We start from the raw sequence: 23,966 nt of genomic DNA on the forward strand, positions 1-23,966 counted from the left end.
AACCAGCAAACCTGCTCTGATACCAAATGAAATTCCACTAGAGGGGGGGTGAATAGTGAAATATGATAATGATCGATAAAATAAAATAATTAAGCAATAAGGCACAACACATAAAACACAGAAGTTATACTGGTTCGGTCAATATCCAGACCTACATCCAGTCCCCAAGCAAACCACTTGAGATTCCACTATAACATCCGAGTTACCGGATAAATCGTACAACACCCTCTTCCCAAGAGGTCTTCTTCTCTCAACAGAGAAGGGGCACACCCTCTTCCCAAGAGGTCTTCTTCTCTCAACAGAGAAGGGCAACACTCTCTTTCACAGAGGTCTACTTCTTTAAACAAAGAAGGAATACAGTGAATAACAGAGTTACAATACTTCCTATAGAACCTTCAGAATGATATGAATGCACGAATGAAGGATTCTAAGAATGTTCTGTTTGTCACTCAGAGGATACTCTTTGTCAAAGAGCTGGACTTGACTTTTTCTCTTTTCTTCCTTTTTCTTTTTCTCTTTCTTTTTCAAGGCTCTCTTTTCAAATCACGAATAGAACTTTTTCTCTTTGTAAGCTCCCACGTCTATTCCATTCCTCTTGTTTAATAGTTTATTTGAGTGTATTTATATAGCCTTTAAAAAGTAGTCGTTACATTTTGGAATTGTAACTTTTTGAAATGTGAAATGTTATGTCATTTCAAAAATATCTTTTAGAGAAGATCGAGAATGCCTTTTTCCATAAAGGTGAAATAGAGGGTACACTAGTCGTTGTATTGTTTTAGGTAATACATATTTTATGTAAAAAGTCTATTTCTTACAATAGTACATTTGAACGTTGGGTTGTAGTTTTGTCTTTATTCTAATTAATGATTTGAGGTACATTAGTACTTCTTTACTTTAAATGAGTGTAAGTACTATGAGTGCTTTGAGATATTTATTTGTACATAGTCATGTCAAGTGTATTTCAAAGTCTCCAGAGAGAATGAGGACCAAAAAGAAGGTCGACATTCTTTGGGAAGGATATTTAGAAAGGATTTGTTACAGAAGGCATTTAATGCTTTGTAGAGAGAATGATGACTTCAAGTAAGTCGACATTCTATGGTTATGAAAAAAGGTAACTAGAGAGAATGATGACTTCAAGTAAGTCGACATTCTAAAGAAAAAGGTAACTAGAGTCCTTTTAAAACCATATTTTATTTGTTTTTCTTATGTGTAGCCGATTTATGTTTTTGTCTTTTTCTTGTGTTAAGAAAACATTTCTTTAGAGAAGATAACTAAGGTCTTTTCAAAAACATATTTTATTTGTTTTTCTTATGTAGTCGATTTTATGTTTTTGTCTTTTTCCTACATTCCTTTTTTCATGTTGTCTTGTATATAATATAAGGTACAATGATTATATGACAAAAAGTCTTTTTCATAAAAGGTTGTAAGAAAGTACAATTATTATATGACAAAATATTATTTTCATAAAAGTTTGTAAGAAGGTACACTTATTGGTTTTCAAAAAAGAACCTTTTTGAAACTATCGTATACTTTTATGATATAGTATGTATGAATGAGTATGTAATATGCAATATGCAAGTTCCTGAAGGTTCTGTTACATGTGACTCTAAAGAAGAAAAAATCTTCATCTTGAGGTAGCCGATTTCTTCATTTGAACTTTAGGAAAGCATGGCTCATCAAGCTTTTTCTTCAAGGAGTATGATTGCACCATAGTTGTACTTGAACAGGAAGTCTCCATCCTTATTGGGTGAGATATCCTTGCATCAAATACTCGTTAGATTTAAGGCAAAACATATTCAGTCATAATATAACATTATTTCAAGAGAACATATTATCATATCATACAAAATCAAATAAGACAGTGTATCATATTATGTGACATCAAAACCGAGTTTCTCAACATTCTCCCCCTTTTTGATGATGACAAAATATGCTCCCCCTGTCAAAAAGACATTATGCATAGAAATAATAATATGATAAAAAAAAGGTGAAATAATGTTTAAAGAGAGAATATTTTTCCAATAATGGAGACAGGTTTTCTCCCCCTTTGTCATGGACAAAAAGGAGGGATCAGAGTAAGAAAAAAAATTATTACAGACCGAAAGTATTGAAAAGTTATTACAGACCAAATATAATAAAAAATGAGTCTTAGTCAGAGTCAGTGGTATTGAGCTTGCGGCGACGGCGACGTGAATCTTGGCCCATTGTCAAGGAGTCAAAGGCTTGTTGCAGAGAGGCTTGATTCCTGAGAAGTAGAGCCTGGGTATTTTGGATGTCGACGAGGGTAGAGAAGATGTCGGGGTCAGAGCTTGCGGGGGGATCAACTTCACTGGTGCTTTCAGCGTCAGAGTGATCTCGAGGGGACCCTTCCTCAGGGAGGTATGAGTCATCGAAAGCATGATCAGACCGGTGAATGATGTCTTGGTGGAGAGGGACCTGGAAGTGCTGAAGGATATGGGTGATGAAGTACCCGAAAGGAAGAGAGTGGAAGGCCCGAAAATTGATCATGTTATTGAAAATGATATTGGACCAGTTGATGGGAAAGTTGCAGAAGATTGCATATAGGAGAAGGGAGATTTCGTTTGCTACGAAACCCTTGGAAGGAAGCTTTGGAAAGACATTGGATGAGAGGATGTGTGAGAGGATTAGAGCATGAGGTTTGAGATTGCTCGTATGCCATGGGAAATGGGTGCAGCGAGTGGAGAGAAGGACTTTCTTAAACATAGTTCGATCTATCGGAACTATGTTAGGAAGCTCAATGCCATAGGAGGAAAGGTTTAGAATGCAGCCTAGTTGAGAGATATTGAAGGAGATGAGTTTTCCATGTACCATGGATGTAATGGTGGTGTGGTCACGGTCTACAGAGAGGTTGGTATAGAAAATTTTGATGAGATGAGGATAGTAGGTCGTGGAGTTAGTCGTTCCTAAGATGGGAACAAAATCTTGAAGAGAGGTATGGAGATCAAAGGATGTGAAGGCGTCGAAGTTGACTAGTTTGCCAGTTTGAATTGGCAAGGTGCTAATGTACTGAAAGTGGTGAATAAGGTCGGGGTATCTTAGATCTGCGGAGGTGATCACATTGGTAGAGGAGGAAGCCATTATCGAATGCCTTGAAAATAAATCACTAGGAGAGAAAGGAGCTAGAACCGAGAGAAAGTTTGTATAAGGATAGAAAAGTTCGAATTGAATGGTAAGAGATGAACCAATTGATTAAATAGAAGGAAGAAAATAATTGTTGATATGAAATGAATGACATTGGAAGTGAGTAATTTTTAGATTTTAGTCAAATAAGGAAATCCGTGAGGAGTAAGTTAATAGACTTGTGAATGACAAATCAAATCAATGTTTGAGGATAGTGTATTATATTAGATTGAGGAGGACATAGTTATTGAAATATATAGATTTTACTATGGGTGAGTTTATCGACTAGTGAGAGAACCCATTAATAGAGTATGGGGTGTCATGTTGAATAACAAAATGATTGATCTTTTAGAATAATGGCCTAACAAGACAGACAACTTGTTATTCTATGTGAAGGGATTCTAAATTCGTGAATGGAGAGTTAAAGACAAAAAAGATGATGTGGATATCTAGAGAGGAGAGAAAGAAAATAAAGGACAACATTTACTTGATTTAGATATGACATAAAGTAAAGATAGAATAAATAAAGGTTCTCGATTTTAGAGAGATATACAATAAGAGAGAGACAAGGTCACAGATGGAAAGAAAGGTCATAGGGTGATCATGTGATGTTGTACTTTGAAAGATATAACATTTTAAAAAAAAATGTTTTATGATTAATATTTGTAATTTTTTAAGAGTATACGTGGATATGAGAAGGACATATTTGGACTTAGACTAGTGGTGAGAGAGATGATGAGACAAAAAAGGAGAAAGAGTTAAAAAATAAGAATAGACATGTAGGAGTCGGATTCAAAAATGTATAATAAAAAAAACGTATTCGAGAGATGAAATGAGGAGACAAAGAAATATTTATGAATGAAGAGTAATAAATGTGAGTTGTCATAGAGAGAGGTGAGATGACATATATGGATTTTTGTGAAGGATAAAGAAGTAATAAAAAAAGTTGATGAAAGACATGAGGTTATGATTGATATGAATTATTATTTATATTCTTAAAGAAACTCGACAGGGTTAGGTTAAAACAAGAGTTGACAAGAATGGAGGCTTAATATGTATATGAAAGAGATGATAATAGATAGTTTGTAGGGCTATGATATAACATATGATATAGTAAAAAAAATAATTTACGTGAGAATATAGCAACTAGATCTTTTAAAGGAACTAAATAGTCATTCGATTTTAACTAATGAAGAGTAATAAGTTCTCATAAACTAAGTAGGACCATTTGTCGTAAGAAAAGTTTTTATAAAAGGACAAAAATAATAAAGGAGTAGAGTGATGTGAACATTGTTATGATGGTTTTTAATATAATTAGTTCTTATGGATATGAGAGAAAGGAGATAGGACAAGGAGTTATAATGGATGTGTACTTGAAAGATGACAAGTTTGAATGACATAAAGAATGTGTCTTATAAGAATACGTGAATATGGAAACTTAGTTTGACTAACTAAAAACGATAATAAGGAAAGCAATTTAAAATACGATTTAAACAAGACTTATAAGAAGTATTATATTAAGTGTAATCAATTTATAAGTCACTTAGTTTGCATATTCCTAGTTCCCTTCTAATTCGTGTGAAGTCTTCATGTTTTAATGGTTTAGTGAATATGTCTGCTAACTGTAGATTAGTGGGTATGAATTCTAGTTTAATTATGTTGTTTAAGACTTGTTCTCTTAAGAAGTGGTGTCTTATTTGAATGTGCTTAGTTCGTGAGTGTAAAATAGGATTCTTAGATAGGTTTATAGCACTTGTATTATCACAAAAAATAGTTGTATTTTCAAAATTTAAACCAAAATCTTTTAATGTTTGTTTCATCCAGATAACTTGAGTACAAGCTAGGCTAGCAGCAATGTATTCGGCTTCAGTAGTTGATAATGATACACAATTCTGTTTCTTACTGAACCATGATACCAGTGAGTGCCCTAGCATGTGACATGTTCCACTTGTGCTTTTTCTGTCAGATTTACTTCCAGCAAAGTCAGCATCACTGTATGAGATTAGATCAAATATAGAGGATTTTGAATAGAATAATCCAAAATCAACTGTGTCTTTTAAATATCTCATTATTCTTTTTACAGCTTTAAGATGTGATTCTTTTGGATTTGACTGGAATGTAGCACACAAGCAAACACTAAACATTATATCTGGACGGCTAGCAGTTAAATAAAGAAGTGATCCTATCATACCTCGGTATACCTTTGTATCAACAGTCTTACCATCTTCATCTTTGTCCAACACAGTAGTAGTGCTCATAGGAGTGGATTTTGAAGCAGTTGAGTTCATGTTGAACCTCTTCAGAAGTTCATGAGCATACTTAGATTGGTTGATGAAAACTCCATCCTTGGTTTGCTTAATATGCAGTCCAAGAAAGTAGGTGAGTTCTCCCATCATACTCATTTCGAATTCCTTCTGCATGGACTTAGAAAAATCTTCACAGAGAGTGCTGTTAGAAGATCCAAAGATGATGTCGTTGACATAGATTTGAACAATTAGGGTATGATTATTCACTACTTTGACAAATAGTGTAGAATCTGCTTTGCCAACAGAAAAACCAGTTTTTAATAAAAAGGTTTTAAGTCTTTCGTACCAAGCACGAGGTGCTTGTTTTAAACCATACAAAGCACGTTTGAGTTTAAAAACATGATCTGGGTATTGTTCATTTTCAAATCCTGGAGGTTGTTTTACATAGACTTCTTCATTTATAAAACCATTTAAGAAAGCACTTTTAACATCCATTTGAAATAATTTAAAATCCATATAGCTTGCATATGCTAAGAGCATTCTAATAGATTCAAGTCTAGCAACAGGAGCAAATGTTTCATCAAAGTCAATACCTTCTTCCTGGTTGTATCCTTGAGCTACTAGTCTGGCCTTGTTTCTTATAACATTACCTGTTTCGTTTAGCTTGTTTCTGAAGATCCATCTTGTCCCAATGATTGGATGATCCTTTGGTCTCGGCACAAGATCCCAAACATCATTTCTTTGGAATTGATTCAGTTCTTCAGTCATGGCTAGCATCCAGAACTCATCAATGATGGCTTCATCAATCTTCTTTGGTTCAAGTTGAGAAATGAATGCCATGTTTGCAATCCGTTCTAGCTGAGCTCTAGTTTGAACCCCCTTTGTTAGTTCTCCCAAAATCTGCTTTTGAGGATGATCTTTGATATCGACAAAGGTTCTTTGGTGATCATCTTCATTAGACTTAGTTGTGTTATCTAAAAATAAATCTGTACTTTCAACATCATCATCATTAGTTTGTATATGAACAGATTGATCAATAGATTCACAAAAACTAACATGCATAGATTCTTCAATAGTATTATGACACTTATTGAAAACTCTGTATCTTTACTATGACTTGAATATCCTAAGAATATGCCTTCAACAGATTTAGCATCAAACTTATCCAGGCTATCTTTTGTGTTTAGGATAAAGCATTTACATCCAAAGACTTTGAAGTAGTCTATTCCTGGAGTTCTGTCATAGAATAGTTCATAGGGAGTTTTATTTAATAAGGGTCTAATGAGAACTCTATTTGTTATGTAGCATGCAGTATTAACAGCTTCTGCCCAAAAAGATTTTGCAAGATTATTGTGTTGGAGCATAGTCCTGGCAGATTCCTGAAGGGTTCTATTCTTTCTTTCTACTACACCATTTTGAGGTGCAGCTCTAGGAAAGGCAAAGTTATGAGAAATACCATGCAAGTTACAAAAATTTTCAAAGAGTTCATTTTCAAATTCTCCTCCATGGTCACTACGGATTTTAACAATAGAACACGATTTTTCGTTTTGTAATTTTTTACATAAGATTTCAAACTGACAAAACGTGTCACTTTTGTTTTTCAAAAATATTACCCAAGTAAATCTTGAGTAATCATCTACAATGACAAAAGCATATCTATTTTGATTAAGGCTAGCTACCCTAGAAGGACCAAAGAGGTCCAAGTGGAGAAGCTCTAAAGGTCTTTTACTTGAAATGACATTTTTTGATTTGAAAGAAGATTTTGACAATTTTCCTAATTGACATGCATCACAAAAATAATCCTTTTTAAAAGATATGTTGGGTAACCCACGTACTAACTTATCTTTATCTAGTTTAGACATGTATTTAGAGTTGACATGGCCCATTCTCATGTGCCATAGATGTTGAGTGTCATTATTAGCTATGAGGCAATGTTTTGTGATGTTTTCTAGGTATAGTTCATATATATTATTCTTTCTTATACCTTTTAGGATGATGTTTTCATTTGTGTCACACATTTGACTGATACTTAGTAGGTTATGTTTTAAGCCTTTAACAAGGAGAACGTCTTTGATAAGAGGTTTGTTTATGTTACCAATATTTCCAATACCAATTATCAAACCTTTGTTGTTATCTCCAAAGGTGACGGTTCCTCCTTCTTTATGATGAAGAACAGCAAAAAGGTCTGGATGTCCTGTCATGAGCTTTGAACATCCACTATCTAGTATCCATCTGTTCTTCTTTTTTGGAGCCTGCAAAACATTAAGTAAATCTTCTTTTTGGTACCCAATCGGGTCCTTTTTTGTTAGACTTTGGAACCCATATCCATTTGGATTTGGGTTTGTCTCTCTTTAGAGGAGTTAAAAAGATTATCAATATAATACTCCTTATTTGGTTCAGATGAACTTTTCACAAACGTGGTCTTTTGATTTATACAAGAAGGTTTTTTGAAATGAGAATAGCCAATCCCATTCTTGTAAAAGGAGACCTTCTGAGAGGATAAGAGTTTATCCAAGTTCTCTTTACCTTTAGTAAACTTGAAAACCGTTTTCATGAGGTTCTCAGTTTTACTTTTTAGCTCTGAAATTTCTACTTGCATATTTTTAGTTTTGGAGCTAGTAGAAGAAATTTCAGATATAAGTAAAAGATTTTTCTTTTTTAACTCAGAATTTTCACTGCTGAGTTTTTTATTCTCTTGAGAAAGCTTTAAATTTTCAGATTTTAAAACTTTATTTTTGAAACTCAATTTTCTAGATTCTTCAAATAGATCTTGAAAAGCATCTAGAAGTTCTTCAAAGGAAAAATCAGAGATTTCACTTACCGAACTTTCGTTTGCCATGAAGCACATATTTGCAGTTTCGGCTTCATCATCACTTGACTCTTCACTAGTGGATGGTTCTGAATCATCCCATTGAGCATGCAGAGCCTTTTTCTTGAAGAACCTCTTCTTTGGTTCCTCAGTCTTGGACTTTCTTTTGAGAAGTGGACAGTCACGTTTTAAGTGGCCTGGCTTATTACACTGAAAGCACATGGGATCTTCTTTAAGATCTTTTCTTTCCTTGTGCCTGTTTGGAAGCCGGTTCCTTCTCATGAAGCGCTGGAATTTTCTGGTAAGTAGCGCAATTTCTGATTCTTTATCTGAGTCTTCATTCTCAGATAGAGCTGGGAAAGCTAGAGTTTTCTTTACTGGTTGCTCTTCTTCCCTTCTTTCTTTCATGTGGACTTCATAGGCCATAAGATTGCCTATTAAGTCGTCCAATGTAAGTTTAGATAAATCTTGAGCTTCTTCAATAGCAGTAGTCTTTTTCTCCCAATCAGTTGTGAGAGATCTCAAGATTTTCTTCACCTTTTCAGTCTGGGAGTATGTTACACCCAGAGATTTCAGATCATTGGTGATGTTGGTGAATCTGGTAAACATCTCTGTGATGGGTTCATCTTTGTTTATTTTGAACAACTCATATTTTCTAACAAGAGATGATATTTTGGCTTCTTTTACTTTGTTGGTTCCTTCATGAATAACCTCCAAAGAATGCCAAATGTCATATGCAGATTCACATATAGATATTCTGTTGAATTCATTCTGATCAATGGCACAATATAAGGCATTCATAGCCTTTGCATTTAGGTTTGCCATTTTCTTTTCTTCATCAGACCATAAGTTATAGTCTGCGGATGGAGATGTGTATGGATGCTCAACAATTTTCCATACAGCAAAGTCTATGGATTTGAGAAAGATAGCCATTCTGCACTTCCAATATTCATAGTTGGAGCCATTGAAGAAGGGAGGACGAGATGCGTGTTGACCTTCAATACCACGAGCATAAGAGGTAGATGCCATTTGTGCTGGAAGACTTGTTACGTCGAAACCAGCAAACCTGCTCTGATACCAAATGAAATTCCACTAGAGGGGGGGTGAATAGTGAAATATGATAATGATCGATAAAATAAAATAATTAAGCAATAAGGCACAACACATAAAACACAGAAGTTATACTGGTTCGGTCAATATCCAGACCTACATCCAGTCCCCAAGCAAACCACTTGAGATTCCACTATAACATCCGAGTTACCGGATAAATAGTACAACACCCTCTTCCCAAGAGGTCTTCTTCTCTCAACAGAGAAGGGGCACACCCTCTTCCCAAGAGGTCTTCTTCTCTCAACAGAGAAGGGCAACACTCTCTTTCACAGAGGTCTACTTCTTTAAACAAAGAAGGAATACAGTGAATAACAGAGTTACAATACTTCCTATAGAACCTTCAGAATGATATGAATGCACGAATGAAGGATTCTAAGAATGTTCTGTTTGTCACTCAGAGGATACTCTTTGTCAAAGAGCTGGACTTGACTTTTTCTCTTTTCTTCCTTTTTCTTTTTCTCTTTCTTTTTCAAGGCTCTCTTTTCAAATCACGAATAGAACTTTTTCTCTTTGTAAGCTCCCACGTCTATTCCATTCCTCTTGTTTAATAGTTTATTTGAGTGTATTTATATAGCCTTTAAAAAGTAGTCGTTACATTTTGGAATTGTAACTTTTTGAAATGTGAAATGTTATGTCATTTCAAAAATATCTTTTAGAGAAGATCGAGAATGCCTTTTTCCATAAAGGTGAAATAGAGGGTACACTAGTCGTTGTATTGTTTTAGGTAATACATATTTTATGTAAAAAGTCTATTTCTTACAATAGTACATTTGAACGTTGGGTTGTAGTTTTGTCTTTATTCTAATTAATGATTTGAGGTACATTAGTACTTCTTTACTTTAAATGAGTGTAAGTACTATGAGTGCTTTGAGATATTTATTTGTACATAGTCATGTCAAGTGTATTTCAAAGTCTCCAGAGAGAATGAGGACCAAAAAGAAGGTCGACATTCTTTGGGAAGGATATTTAGAAAGGATTTGTTACAGAAGGCATTTAATGCTTTGTAGAGAGAATGATGACTTCAAGTAAGTCGACATTCTATGGTTATGAAAAAAGGTAACTAGAGAGAATGATGACTTCAAGTAAGTCGACATTCTAAAGAAAAAGGTAACTAGAGTCCTTTTAAAACCATATTTTATTTGTTTTTCTTATGTGTAGCCGATTTATGTTTTTGTCTTTTTCTTGTGTTAAGAAAACATTTCTTTAGAGAAGATAACTAAGGTCTTTTCAAAAACATATTTTATTTGTTTTTCTTATGTAGTCGATTTTATGTTTTTGTCTTTTTCCTACATTCCTTTTTTCATGTTGTCTTGTATATAATATAAGGTACAATGATTATATGACAAAAAGTCTTTTTCATAAAAGGTTGTAAGAAAGTACAATTATTATATGACAAAATATTTTTTTCATAAAAGTTTGTAAGAAGGTACACTTATTGGTTTTCAAAAAAGAACCTTTTTGAAACTATCGTATACTTTTATGATATAGTATGTATGAATGAGTATGTAATATGCAATATGCAAGTTCCTGAAGGTTCTGTTACATGTGACTCTAAAGAAGAAAAAATCTTCATCTTGAGGTAGCCGATTTCTTCATTTGAACTTTAGGAAAGCATGGCTCATCAAGCTTTTTCTTCAAGGAGTATGATTGCACCATAGTTGTACTTGAACAGGAAGTCTCCATCCTTATTGGGTGAGATATCCTTGCATCAAATACTCGTTAGATTTAAGGCAAAACATATTCAGTCATAATATAACATTATTTCAAGAGAACATATTATCATATCATACAAAATCAAATAAGACAGTGTATCATATTATGTGACATCAAAACCGAGTTTCTCAACATTCTCCCCCTTTTTGATGATGACAAAATATGCTCCCCCTGTCAAAAAGACATTATGCATAGAAATAATAATATGATAAAAAAAAGGTGAAATAATGTTTAAAGAGAGAATATTTTTCCAATAATGGAGACAGGTTTTCTCCCCCTTTGTCATGGACAAAAAGGAGGGATCAGAGTAAGAAAAAAAATTATTACAGACCGAAAGTATTGAAAAGTTATTACAGACCAAATATAATAAAAAATGAGTCTTAGTCAGAGTCAGTGGTATTGAGCTTGCGGCGACGGCGACGTGAATCTTGGCCCATTGTCAAGGAGTCAAAGGCTTGTTGCAGAGAGGCTTGATTCCTGAGAAGTAGAGCCTGGGTATTTTGGATGTCGACGAGGGTAGAGAAGATGTCGGGGTCAGAGCTTGCGGGGGGATCAACTTCACTGGTGCTTTCAGCGTCAGAGTGATCTCGAGGGGACCCTTCCTCAGGGAGGTATGAGTCATCGAAAGCATGATCAGACCGGTGAATGATGTCTTGGTGGAGAGGGACCTGGAAGTGCTGAAGGATATGGGTGATGAAGTACCCGAAAGGAAGAGAGTGGAAGGCCCGAAAATTGATCATGTTATTGAAAATGATATTGGACCAGTTGATGGGAAAGTTGCAGAAGATTGCATATAGGAGAAGGGAGATTTCGTTTGCTACGAAACCCTTGGAAGGAAGCTTTGGAAAGACATTGGATGAGAGGATGTGTGAGAGGATTAGAGCATGAGGTTTGAGATTGCTCGTATGCCATGGGAAATGGGTGCAGCGAGTGGAGAGAAGGACTTTCTTAAACATAGTTCGATCTATCGGAACTATGTTAGGAAGCTCAATGCCATAGGAGGAAAGGTTTAGAATGCAGCCTAGTTGAGAGATATTGAAGGAGATGAGTTTTTCATGTACCATGGATGTAATGGTGGTGTGGTCACGGTCTACAGAGAGGTTGGTATAGAAAATTTTGATGAGATGAGGATAGTAGGTCGTGGAGTTAGTCGTTCCTAAGATGGGAACAAAATCTTGAAGAGAGGTATGGAGATCAAAGGATGTGAAGGCGTCGAAGTTGACTAGTTTGCCAGTTTGAATTGGCAAGGTGCTAATGTACTGAAAGTGGTGAATAAGGTCGGGGTATCTTAGATCTGCGGAGGTGATCACATTGGTAGAGGAGGAAGCCATTATCGAATGCCTTGAAAATAAATCACTAGGAGAGAAAGGAGCTAGAACCGAGAGAAAGTTTGTATAAGGATAGAAAAGTTCGAATTGAATGGTAAGAGATGAACCAATTGATTAAATAGAAGGAAGAAAATAATTGTTGATATGAAATGAATGACATTGGAAGTGAGTAATTTTTAGATTTTAGTCAAATAAGGAAATCCGTGAGGAGTAAGTTAATAGACTTGTGAATGACAAATCAAATCAATGTTTGAGGATAGTGTATTATATTAGATTGAGGAGGACATAGTTATTGAAATATATAGATTTTACTATGGGTGAGTTTATCGACTAGTGAGAGAACCCATTAATAGAGTATGGGGTGTCATGTTGAATAACAAAATGATTGATCTTTTAGAATAATGGCCTAACAAGACAGACAACTTGTTATTCTATGTGAAGGGATTCTAAATTCGTGAATGGAGAGTTAAAGACATAAAAAAGATGATGTGGATATCTAGAGAGGAGAGAAAGAAAATAAAGGACAACATTTACTTGATTTAGATATGACATAAAGTAAAGATAGAATAAATAAAGGTTCTCGATTTTAGAGAGATATACAATAAGAGAGAGACAAGGTCACAGATGGAAAGAAAGGTCATAGGGTGATCATGTGATGTTGTACTTTGAAAGATATAACATTTTAAAAAAAAATGTTTTATGATTAATATTTGTAATTTTTTAAGAGTATACGTGGATATGAGAAGGACATATTTGGACTTAGACTAGTGGTGAGAGAGATGATGAGACAAAAAAGGAGAAAGAGTTAAAAAATAAGAATAGACATGTAGGAGTCGGATTCAAAAATGTATAATAAAAAAAACGTATTCGAGAGATGAAATGAGGAGACAAAGAAATATTTATGAATGAAGAGTAATAAATGTGAGTTGTCATAGAGAGAGGTGAGATGACATATATGGATTTTTGTGAAGGATAAAGAAGTAATAAAAAAAGTTGATGAAAGACATGAGGTTATGATTGATATGAATTATTATTTATATTCTTAAAGAAACTCGACAGGGTTAGGTTAAAACAAGAGTTGACAAGAATGGAGGCTTAATATGTATATGAAAGAGATGATAATAGATAGTTTGTAGGGCTATGATATAACATATGATATAGTAAAAAAAATAATTTACGTGAGAATATAGCAACTAGATCTTTTAAAGGAACTAAATAGTCATTCGATTTTAACTAATGAAGAGTAATAAGTTCTCATAAACTAAGTAGGACCATTTGTCGTAAGAAAAGTTTTTATAAAAGGACAAAAATAATAAAGGAGTAGAGTGATGTGAACATTGTTATGATGGTTTTTAATATAATTAGTTCTTATGGATATGAGAGAAAGGAGATAGGACAAGGAGTTATAATGGATGTGTACTTGAAAGATGACAAGTTTGAATGACATAAAGAATGTGTCTTATAAGAATACGTGAATATGGAAACTTAGTTTGACTAACTAAAAACGATAATAAGGAAAGCAATTTAAAATACGATTTAAACAAGACTTATAAGAAGTATTATATTAAGTGTAATCAATTTATAAGTCACTTAGTTTGCATATTCCTAGTTCCCTTCTAATTCGTGTGAAGTCTTCATGTTTTAATGGTTTAGTGAATATGTCTGCTAACTGTAGATTAGTGGGTATGAATTCTAGTTTAATTATGTTGTTTAAGACTTGTTCTCTTAAGAAGTGGTGTCTTATTTGAATGTGCTTAGTTCGTGAGTGTAAAATAGGATTCTTAGATAGGTTTATAGCACTTGTATTATCACAAAAAATAGTTGTATTTTCAAAATTTAAACCAAAATCTTTTAATGTTTGTTTCATCCAGATAACTTGAGTACAAGCTAGGCTAGCAGCAATGTATTCGGCTTCAGTAGTTGATAATGATACACAATTCTGTTTCTTACTGAACCATGATACCAGTGAGTGCCCTAGCATGTGACATGTTCCACTTGTGCTTTTTCTGTCAGATTTACTTCCAGCAAAGTCAGCATCACTGTATGAGATTAGATCAAATATAGAGGATTTTGAATAGAATAATCCAAAATCAACTGTGTCTTTTAAATATCTCATTATTCTTTTTACAGCTTTAAGATGTGATTCTTTTGGATTTGACTGGAATGTAGCACACAAGCAAACACTAAACATTATATCTGGACGGCTAGCAGTTAAATAAAGAAGTGATCCTATCATACCTCGGTATACCTTTGTATCAACAGTCTTACCATCTTCATCTTTGTCCAACACAGTAGTAGTGCTCATAGGAGTGGATTTTGAAGCAGTTGAGTTCATGTTGAACCTCTTCAGAAGTTCATGAGCATACTTAGATTGGTTGATGAAAACTCCATCCTTGGTTTGCTTAATATGCAGTCCAAGAAAGTAGGTGAGTTCTCCCATCATACTCATTTCGAATTCCTTCTGCATGGACTTAGAAAAATCTTCACAGAGAGTGCTGTTAGAAGATCCAAAGATGATGTCGTTGACATAGATTTGAACAATTAGGGTATGATTATTCACTACTTTGACAAATAGTGTAGAATCTGCTTTGCCAACAGAAAAACCAGTTTTTAATAAAAAGGTTTTAAGTCTTTCGTACCAAGCACGAGGTGCTTGTTTTAAACCATACAAAGCACGTTTGAGTTTAAAAACATGATCTGGGTATTGTTCATTTTCAAATCCTGGAGGTTGTTTTACATAGACTTCTTCATTTATAAAACCATTTAAGAAAGCACTTTTAACATCCATTTGAAATAATTTAAAATCCATATAGCTTGCATATGCTAAGAGCATTCTAATAGATTAAAGTCTAGCAACAGGAGCAAATGTTTCATCAAAGTCAATACCTTCTTCCTGGTTGTATCCTTGAGCTACTAGTCTGGCCTTGTTTCTTATAACATTACCTGTTTCGTTTAGCTTGTTTCTGAAGATCCATCTTGTCCCAATGATTGGATGATCCTTTGGTCTCGGCACAAGATCCCAAACATCATTTCTTTGGAATTGATTCAGTTCTTCAGTCATGGCTAGCATCCAGAACTCATCAATGATGGCTTCATCAATCTTCTTTGGTTCAAGTTGAGAAATGAATGCCATGTTTGCAATCCGTTCTAGCTGAGCTCTAGTTTGAACCCCCTTTGTTAGTTCTCCCAAAATCTGCTTTTGAGGATGATCTTTGATATCGACAAAGGTTCTTTGGTGATCATCTTCATTAGACTTAGTTGTGTTATCTAAAAATAAATCTGTACTTTCAACATCATCATCATTAGTTTGTATATGAACAGATTGATCAATAGATTCACAAAAACTAACATGCATAGATTCTTCAATAGTATTATGACACTTATTGAAAACTCTGTATCTTTACTATGACTTGAATATCCTAAGAATATGCCTTCAACAGATTTAGCATCAAACTTATCCAGGCTATCTTTTGTGTTTAGGATAAAGCATTTACATCCAAAGACTTTGAAGTAGTCTATTCCTGGAGTTCTGTCATAGAATAGTTCATAGGGAGTTTTATTTAATAAGGGTCTAATGAGAACTCTATTTGTTATGTAGCATGCAGTATTAACAGCTTCTGCCCAAAAAGATTTTGCAAGATTATTGTGTTGGAGCATAGTCCTGGCAGATTCCTGAAGGGTTCTATTCTTTCTTTCTACTACACCATTTTGAGGTGCAACTCTAGGAAAGGCAAAGTTATGAGAAATACCATGCAAGTTACAAAAATTTTCAAAGAGTTCATTTTCAAATTCTCCTCCATGGTCACTACGGATTTTAACAATAGAACACGATTTTTCGTTTTGTAATTTTTTACATAAGATTTCAAACTGACAAAACGTGTCACTTTTGTTTTTCAAAAATATTACCCAAGTAAATCTTGAGTAATCATCTACAATGACAAAAGCATATCTATTTTGATTAAGGCTAGCTACCCTAGAAGGACCAAAGAGGTCCAGGTGGAGAAGCTCTAAAGGTCTTTTACTTGAAATGACATTTTTTGATTTGAAAGAAGATTTTGACAATTTTCCTAATTGACATGCATCACAAAAATAATCCTTTTTAAAAGATATGTTGGGTAACCCACGTACTAACTTATCTTTAGCTAGTTTAGACATGTATTTAGAGTTGACATGGCCCATTCTCATGTGCCATAGATGTTGAGTGTCATTATTAGCTATGAGGCAATGTTTTGTGATGTTTTCTAGGTATAGTTCATATATATTATTCTTTCTTATACCTTTTAGGATGATGTTTTCATTTGTGTCACACATTTGACTGATACTTAGTAGGTTATGTTTTAAGCCTTTAACAAGGAGAACGTCTTTGATAAGAGGTTTGTTTATGTTACCAATATTTCCAATACCAATTATCAAACCTTTGTTGTTATCTCCAAAGGTGACGGTTCCTCCTTCTTTATGATGAAGAACAGCAAAAAGGTCTGGATGTCCTGTCATGAGCTTTGAACATCCACTATCTAGTATCCATCTGTTCTTCTTTTTTGGAGCCTGCAAAACATTAAGTAAATCTTCTTTTTGGTACCCAATCGGGTCCTTTTTTGTTAGACTTTGGAACCCATATCCATTTGGATTTGGGTTTGTCTCTCTTTAGAGGAGTTAAAAAGATTATGAATATAATACTCCTTATTTGGTTCAGATGAACTTTTCACAAACGTGGTCTTTTGATTTATACAAGAAGGTTTTTTGAAATGAGAATAGCCAATCCCATTCTTGTAAAAGGAGACCTTCTGAGAGGATAAGAGTTTATCCAAGTTCTCTTTACCTTTAGTAAACTTGAAAACCGTTTTCATGAGGTTCTCAGTTTTACTTTTTAGCTCTGAAATTTCTACTTGCATATTTTTAGTTTTGGAGCTAGTAGAAGAAATTTCAGATATAAGTAAAAGATTTTTCTTTTTTAACTCAGAATTTTCACTGCTGAGTTTTTCATTCTCTTGAGAAAGCTTTAAATTTTCAGATTTTAAAACTTTATTTTTGAAACTCAATTTTCTAGATTCTTCAAATAGATCTTGAAAAGCATCTAAAAGTTCTTCAAAGGAAAAATCAGAGATTTCACTTACCGAACTTTCGTTTGCCATGAAGCACATATTTGCAGTTTCGGCTTCATCATCACTTGACTCTTCACTAGTGGATGGTTCTGAATCATCCCATTGAGCATGCAGAGCCTTTTTCTTGAAGAACCTCTTCTTTGGTTCCTCAGTCTTGGACTTTCTTTTGAGAAGTGGACAGTCACGTTTTAAGTGGCCTGGCTTATTACACTGAAAGCACATGGGATCTTCTTTAAGATCTTTTCTTTCCTTGTGCCTGTTTGGAAGCCGGTTCCTTCTCATGAAGCGCTGGAATTTTCTGGTAAGTAGCGCAATTTCTGATTCTTTATCTGAGTCTTCATTCTCAGATAGAGCTGGGAAAGCTAGAGTTTTCTTTACTGGTTGCTCTTCTTCCCTTCTTTCTTTCATGTGGACTTCATAGGCCATAAGATTGCCTATTAAGTCGTCCAATGTAAGTTTAGATAAATCTTGAGCTTCTTCAATAGCAGTAGTCTTTTTCTCCCAATCAGTTGTGAGAGATTTCAAGATTTTCTTCACCTTTTCAGTCTGGGAGTATGTTACACCCAGAGATTTCAGATCATTGGTGATGTTGGTGAATCTGCTAAACATCTCTGTGATGGGTTCATCTTTGTTCATTTTGAACAACTCATATTTTCTAACAAGAGATGATATTTTGGCTTCTTTTACTTTGTTGGTTCCTTCATGAATAACCTCCAAAGAATGCCAAATGTCATATGCAGATTCACATATAGATATTCTGTTGAATTCATTCTGATCAATGGCACAATATAAGGCATTCATAGCCTTTGCATTTAGGTTTGCCATTTTCTTTTCTTCATCAGACCATAAGTTATAGTCTGCGGATGGAGATGTGTATGGATGCTCAACAATTTTCCATACAGCAAAGTCTATGGATTTGAGAAAGATAGCCATTCTGCACTTCCAATATTCATAGTTGGAGCCATTGAAGAAGGGAGGACGAGATGCGTGTTGACCTTCAATACCACGAGCATAAGAGGTAGATGCCATTTGTGCTGGAAGACTTGTTACGTCGAAACCAGCAAACCTGCTCTGATACCAAATGAAATTCCACTAGAGGGGGGGTGAATAGTGAAATATGATAATGATCGATAAAATAAAATAATTAAGCAATAAGGCACAACACATAAAACACAGAAGTTATACTGGTTCGGTCAATATCCAGACCTACATCCAGTCCCCAAGCAAACCACTTGAGATTCCACTATAACATCCGAGTTACCGGATAAATAGTACAACACCCTCTTCCCAAGAGGTCTTCTTCTCTCAACAGAGAAGGGGCACACCCTCTTCCCAAGAGGTCTTCTTCTCTCAACAGAGAAGGGCAACACTCTCTTTCACAGAGGTCTACTTCTTTAAACAAAGAAGGAATACAGTGAATAACAGAGTTACAATACTTCCTATAGAACCTTCAGAATGATATGAATGCACGAATGAAGGATTCTAAGAATGTTCTGTTTGTCACTCAGAGGATACTCTTTGTCAAAGAGCTGGACTTGACTTTTTCTCTTTTCTTCCTTTTTCTTTTTCTCTTTCTTTTTCAAGGCTCTCTTTTCAAATCACGAATAGAACTTTTTCTCTTTGTAAGCTCCCACGTCTATTTCATTCCTCTTGTTTAATAGTTTATTTGAGTGTATTTATATAGCCTTTAAAAAGTAGTCGTTACATTTTGAAATTGTAACTTTTTGAAATGTGAAATGTTATGTCATTTCAAAAATATCTTTTAGAGAAGATCGAGAATGCCTTTTTCCATAAAGGTGAAATAGAGGGTACACTAGTCGTTGTATTGTTTTAGGTAATACATATTTTATGTAAAAAGTCTATTTCTTACAATAGTACATTTGAACGTTGGGTTGTAGTTTTGTCTTTATTCTAATTAATGATTTGAGGTACATTAGTACTTCTTTACTTTAAATGAGTGTAAGTACTATGAGTGCTTTGAGATATTTATTTGTACATAGTCATGTCAAGTGTATTTCAAAGTCTCCAGAGAGAATGAGGACCAAAAAGAAGGTCGACATTCTTTGGGAAGGATATTTAGAAAGGATTTGTTACAGAAGGCATTTAATGCTTTGTAGAGAGAATGATGACTTCAAGTAAGTCGACATTCTATGGTTATGAAAAAAGGTAACTAGAGAGAATGATGACTTCAAGTAAGTCGACATTCTAAAGAAAAAGGTAACTAGAGTCCTTTTAAAACCATATTTTATTTGTTTTTCTTATGTGTAGCCGATTTATGTTTTTGTCTTTTTCTTGTGTTAAGAAAACATTTCTTTAGAGAAGATAACTAAGGTCTTTTCAAAAACATATTTTATTTGTTTTTCTTATGTAGTCGATTTTATGTTTTTGTCTTTTTCCTACATTCCTTTTTTCATGTTGTCTTGTATATAATATAAGGTACAATGATTATATGACAAAAAGTCTTTTTCATAAAAGGTTGTAAGAAAGTACAATTATTATATGACAAAATATCTTTTTCATAAAAGTTTGTAAGAAGGTACACTTATTGGTTTTCAAAAAAGAACCTTTTTGAAACTATCGTATACTTTTATGATATAGTATGTATGAATGAGTATGTAATATGCAATATGCAAGTTCCTGAAGGTTCTGTTACATGTGACTCTAAAGAAGAAAAAATCTTCATCTTGAGGTAGCCGATTTCTTCATTTGAACTTTAGGAAAGCATGGCTCATCAAGCTTTTTCTTCAAGGAGTATGATTGCACCATAGTTGTACTTGAACAGGAAGTCTTCATCCTTATTGGGTGAGATATCCTTGCATCAAATACTCGTTAGATTTAAGGCAAAACATATTCAGTCATAATATAACATTATTTCAAGAGAACATATTATCATATCATACAAAATCAAATAAGACAGTGTATCATATTCTGTGACATCAAAACCGAGTTTCTCAACAGTTACGACAGGGGAGGGGTCGAACCCCTCCCTGCTCTTTGTTACGGCAGGGGAGGGGGTCGAGCCCCTCCTTGCTCCCTGTTACGGCAGGGGAGGGGGTCAAGCCCCTCCCTGCTCCCTTTGACGGCAGGGGAGGGGGTCGAGCCCCTCCCTGCTCCCTTTTTTCCAACAGGGGAGGGGTTGAGCTCCTCCCTGCATCGCCGTTGTTCAGGGGAGGGGTCGAGCCCCCTCCTTGATCCCTCTTCTCTGACGTTAGGTAGGGGCTTCGCCCCCTGCCTGTTTGCGTGTTCGACAGGCAGGGGCCAAGCCCCTGCCTCTTTACTTATTCGGCAGGCAGGGGCGAAGCCTCCTGCCTTCCCCTTTGTGTCTAGCGGGCGAGGGCCTCGCTTCTGCCTCCCCCCTTTATCATGGTACAATAGGGAATAGGAGTCTCAGTTTGTTTAGGACTTTACTATTCCAATTATATGGTTTTCCAACATCATTGTTTCCCATTACAACCAGGTTTCTTTATTCCCACATTACAAAGCTTCCTTGCAATGAGAGGACTTCCCTTATCAACCTTCATCTCTCTCTCTCTCACATTTCATTTGCACTTTTTTTATGTTCACAGCTTTTGAAGTTTCTTGGAGTGAACAGTTTGAGCACTAGCTACCAAAGCATGGACAGTAGCATTCGAAGAACATAACTATGTGGAACTTTATTTCTTTTGGGCTTCTACCAACATGATGGTCTCTGTGGGTGATTTAAAGTTTGCGAAGGCAATTGAAAATCAACAAGATGTTCAAAAAGGTTCTTCCTGATTATCTTCAGTCACAATCATTCACAAGAGAAGTAAAATGGGACACAACTTTTGGTCAATCATGAATCACTGGTTTAAGATTTTTGACATGTCATGAGTTCCAAGCCTGTAGATCTCCTGTGAGTGTATGCAAAAAAGAGCACGCATTATCAGTTACACTCACAGATGCTTGGTTGTTGTATCACATGTTGTCCTTGTTCATTTTGTCCTGTAAGCATATTCTTTTCTCCTTGGAGTACTCCATTATTCCTTGATGTATAACAAGTATACCAAATAGTGCATCAGTATGTGAATGTATCAATCACTAATGAGGTTCTTGATTTCAGTAATGACCTAGTGATGAACCTCCATTGTTATGCATGTTTTTGATTCTTTCTTCTAAACTAATGATTAGGGCTTTGCCGAGGATGGAAACTACCCACTTCAGACGTTGAATGTTCCAGTAATTAGTAATCTCAATTTTGTTAAACAAGTTTGGTTGATCCTGTTTATGACAAAAAAGAAGAAGAGCGGGAGTGCCATTCAGCTGGCTATGATGAACTAAGTCAGGTCTTCATTGTGAGTCTGGTTGACCCTTGATGGATACTGAGGAGGGCTGGGAGTCAAAAGTGAACATTTTCATGTAGGCTTTCAGAAGTCCTCAATCTTAACAAGCAGAAATACATTGGCCATAATTGGGGTTTATCAAAGGATCTTCTTATGAAACTTGGTGTTTCATACGAAAATTGTGGGCCCCATAAAAAGAGATTTGTTTCATGGAGGGATAACAATGGCCCATTTTGTACAAAAATGGGCCATTTCCCCTCTGTTTCATGTGAAACAAACGGACCCTTAGTTTTCTCAAATTCCAATCTCTGGGTCCTCTGAGCATACTCTATTCATGAGCAACCTGTTCTTGTGATAACATTTCAAGTACCAAAACATGGCTCAATATTTCAAGTGGAAGATGTGCATATGCTTAGCATATTGGTCTTGAATGAGTTTTTTTTTAATGCGGAATTGCAGTACAGGATGTAATCTTAGATTGGGAATTGGATAAAAAGCTACATCATGCATGAGCTACTACAGGTCTTGGTGTAGTTTTGACTTGATACTGGAAGCCATGCCTGGAGAAACCAAATTGGAGTGCAGACATGTTTTGGTCACCCATTATGAAATTAGCTACTTACCTCATTCACAAGGATATGGTTAGCCTTAAAAATGTCCCCATGAAACAGCATTTGGCAAGAGACAACTTAAGGATTGGCGATCTAAACATGTTCATCAAGTCCTACTCAGTGAACACTAGTCTACAGATACATTGAACGCCCCCAGTCCAATGCCTGACAAGAAAACCACTGTTTTAAGGTTTAACAAGAAGGGGCATAGGCTGTTTCTGCTAATATTTGTAGCCAAACCTGCTGTAATTTTGTCACACTGTTCTTGGCCTAATATACCATTTGTTAGTAGGGCTGGTAAACCAGCTGACTTAGCTAGCTTGTCCTCTTCAATCTCATGGCTAGCTGAGTTGAGCACGTGCGCAAGCTAGGTTCGCTTAACATTTTATATTTTGATATATAACAGCTACCTAACCACCTAAAAAATCAAGTGCCTCAACCAACTGTTCTGTATCATTGTGCATGACATACATGATGCATAATATATATATACACACACACACACACACACACACACACACACACACGCGCTGGTGCTGCCCCCTTTTCTCGTTCTGCCACGCTAGGCTCCTTCAAAAATCATAGTTTTTTTGCAATTTTTTCACATCTAACACCATAGATGAGATCTATAGGTTTTGTTTAGTGGGGAACCAAGTTTTAGATCACCGGAATCTGACCTGTATATAAGGTTTTCTAGTGATCCAAAATCAATGGGTATGAAGGCATCAATTTTCTCGGCTCACAAAAATACATTTTTTTCGTCGAAAAAATGTGATCCAAGAGTCGATTCTCACTAAATCGAGCATTCTAAACACATCTATTGGTTCAGATCTATCATAAAACACTTCAAACTATGGGGCCTAATGGGGCAGAATGAGAAATGAAGGCCTAATATGTTCAGTTCTCTCTCTCTCTCCCTATATATATATATATATATATATAGACACACACACACTTGTTTATAATTTGTCACTTAGATGCGCTCAAAGGAGCAGATGACATGCCATTTTTGTGCAATTTTTCATTAGAAAGAGTATACGGTTCATCTGGTGTAACACCTGCAATTTTGATGTAGTTAACTTTTAAATATAAGCAAAATTCATGTTAAATTCAGGTGAGATTCAAGAGTTTAAGTTGAATTAGGACTTTAGTTAGATCCGTTATGAGTTGTAGATGTAATACCCCAAAATTTAACCCAATTTTTTATAACAGCGAAAATATTCAAATTAACCGGGTTAAACATTTTAGGCACAACATAGGAATCATCAAAGCAACTATCATTCATTTTATTTCTAATAAAAGTTTGAAACATAAGATTAGAGTTCAGAATAACTAAAAGACATAATTAACAATAACCAAATTAAATTTAAATATCCTGGAAACACAATAAAAATCATATATCCTGATCCGCACACCGTCCCGCAACCGCTCTTGATCTTTTACTCTTCTTCTGGAAAAAATTAGTAAAATAATTTGTGTCAGACTATAACCAGTCTGCGTAGGAGAATACTGTGATTTTGTAGATATATTGTATAACAAGTATGCAATGTGATTGAATAACTATAGACAGTAAAGCATGATACTAAGCATGGCATGGAGGAATAA

At 35.0% G+C, this 23,966-nt stretch overlaps 1 protein-coding gene across 5 annotated transcripts in view; it reads left to right on the plus strand.

The window, feature by feature from the left end:
- The window catches only part of LOC149828524 (isochorismate synthase 2, chloroplastic-like), a 239,968-nt gene extending 217,945 nt beyond the window's left edge, over positions 1-22,023 (plus strand). For 2 of the 5 annotated variants that reach the window (XM_090017628.1, XM_090017632.1), the window contains one exon: positions 21,599-21,971. In XM_090017628.1, coding sequence (XP_089873754.1) covers positions 21,599-21,748 — 150 coding nt within the window. In that variant the 3' untranslated portion in view covers positions 21,749-21,971. Of the gene's footprint in view, positions 1-21,015; positions 21,534-21,598 lie in introns of those variants that run through there. The other 3 variants (XM_090017629.1, XM_090017633.1, XM_090017631.1) reach the window with 2 other exon arrangements.
- Positions 22,024-23,966: the final 1,943 nt, after the last annotated feature.

Source organism: Nuphar pumila, chromosome 9 (genome assembly GCF_984573655.1).
Source record: "Nuphar pumila chromosome 9, dmNupPumi1.hap1.1, whole genome shotgun sequence".
In the NCBI taxonomy this organism is placed as follows: Eukaryota; Viridiplantae; Streptophyta; class Magnoliopsida; order Nymphaeales; family Nymphaeaceae; genus Nuphar; species Nuphar pumila.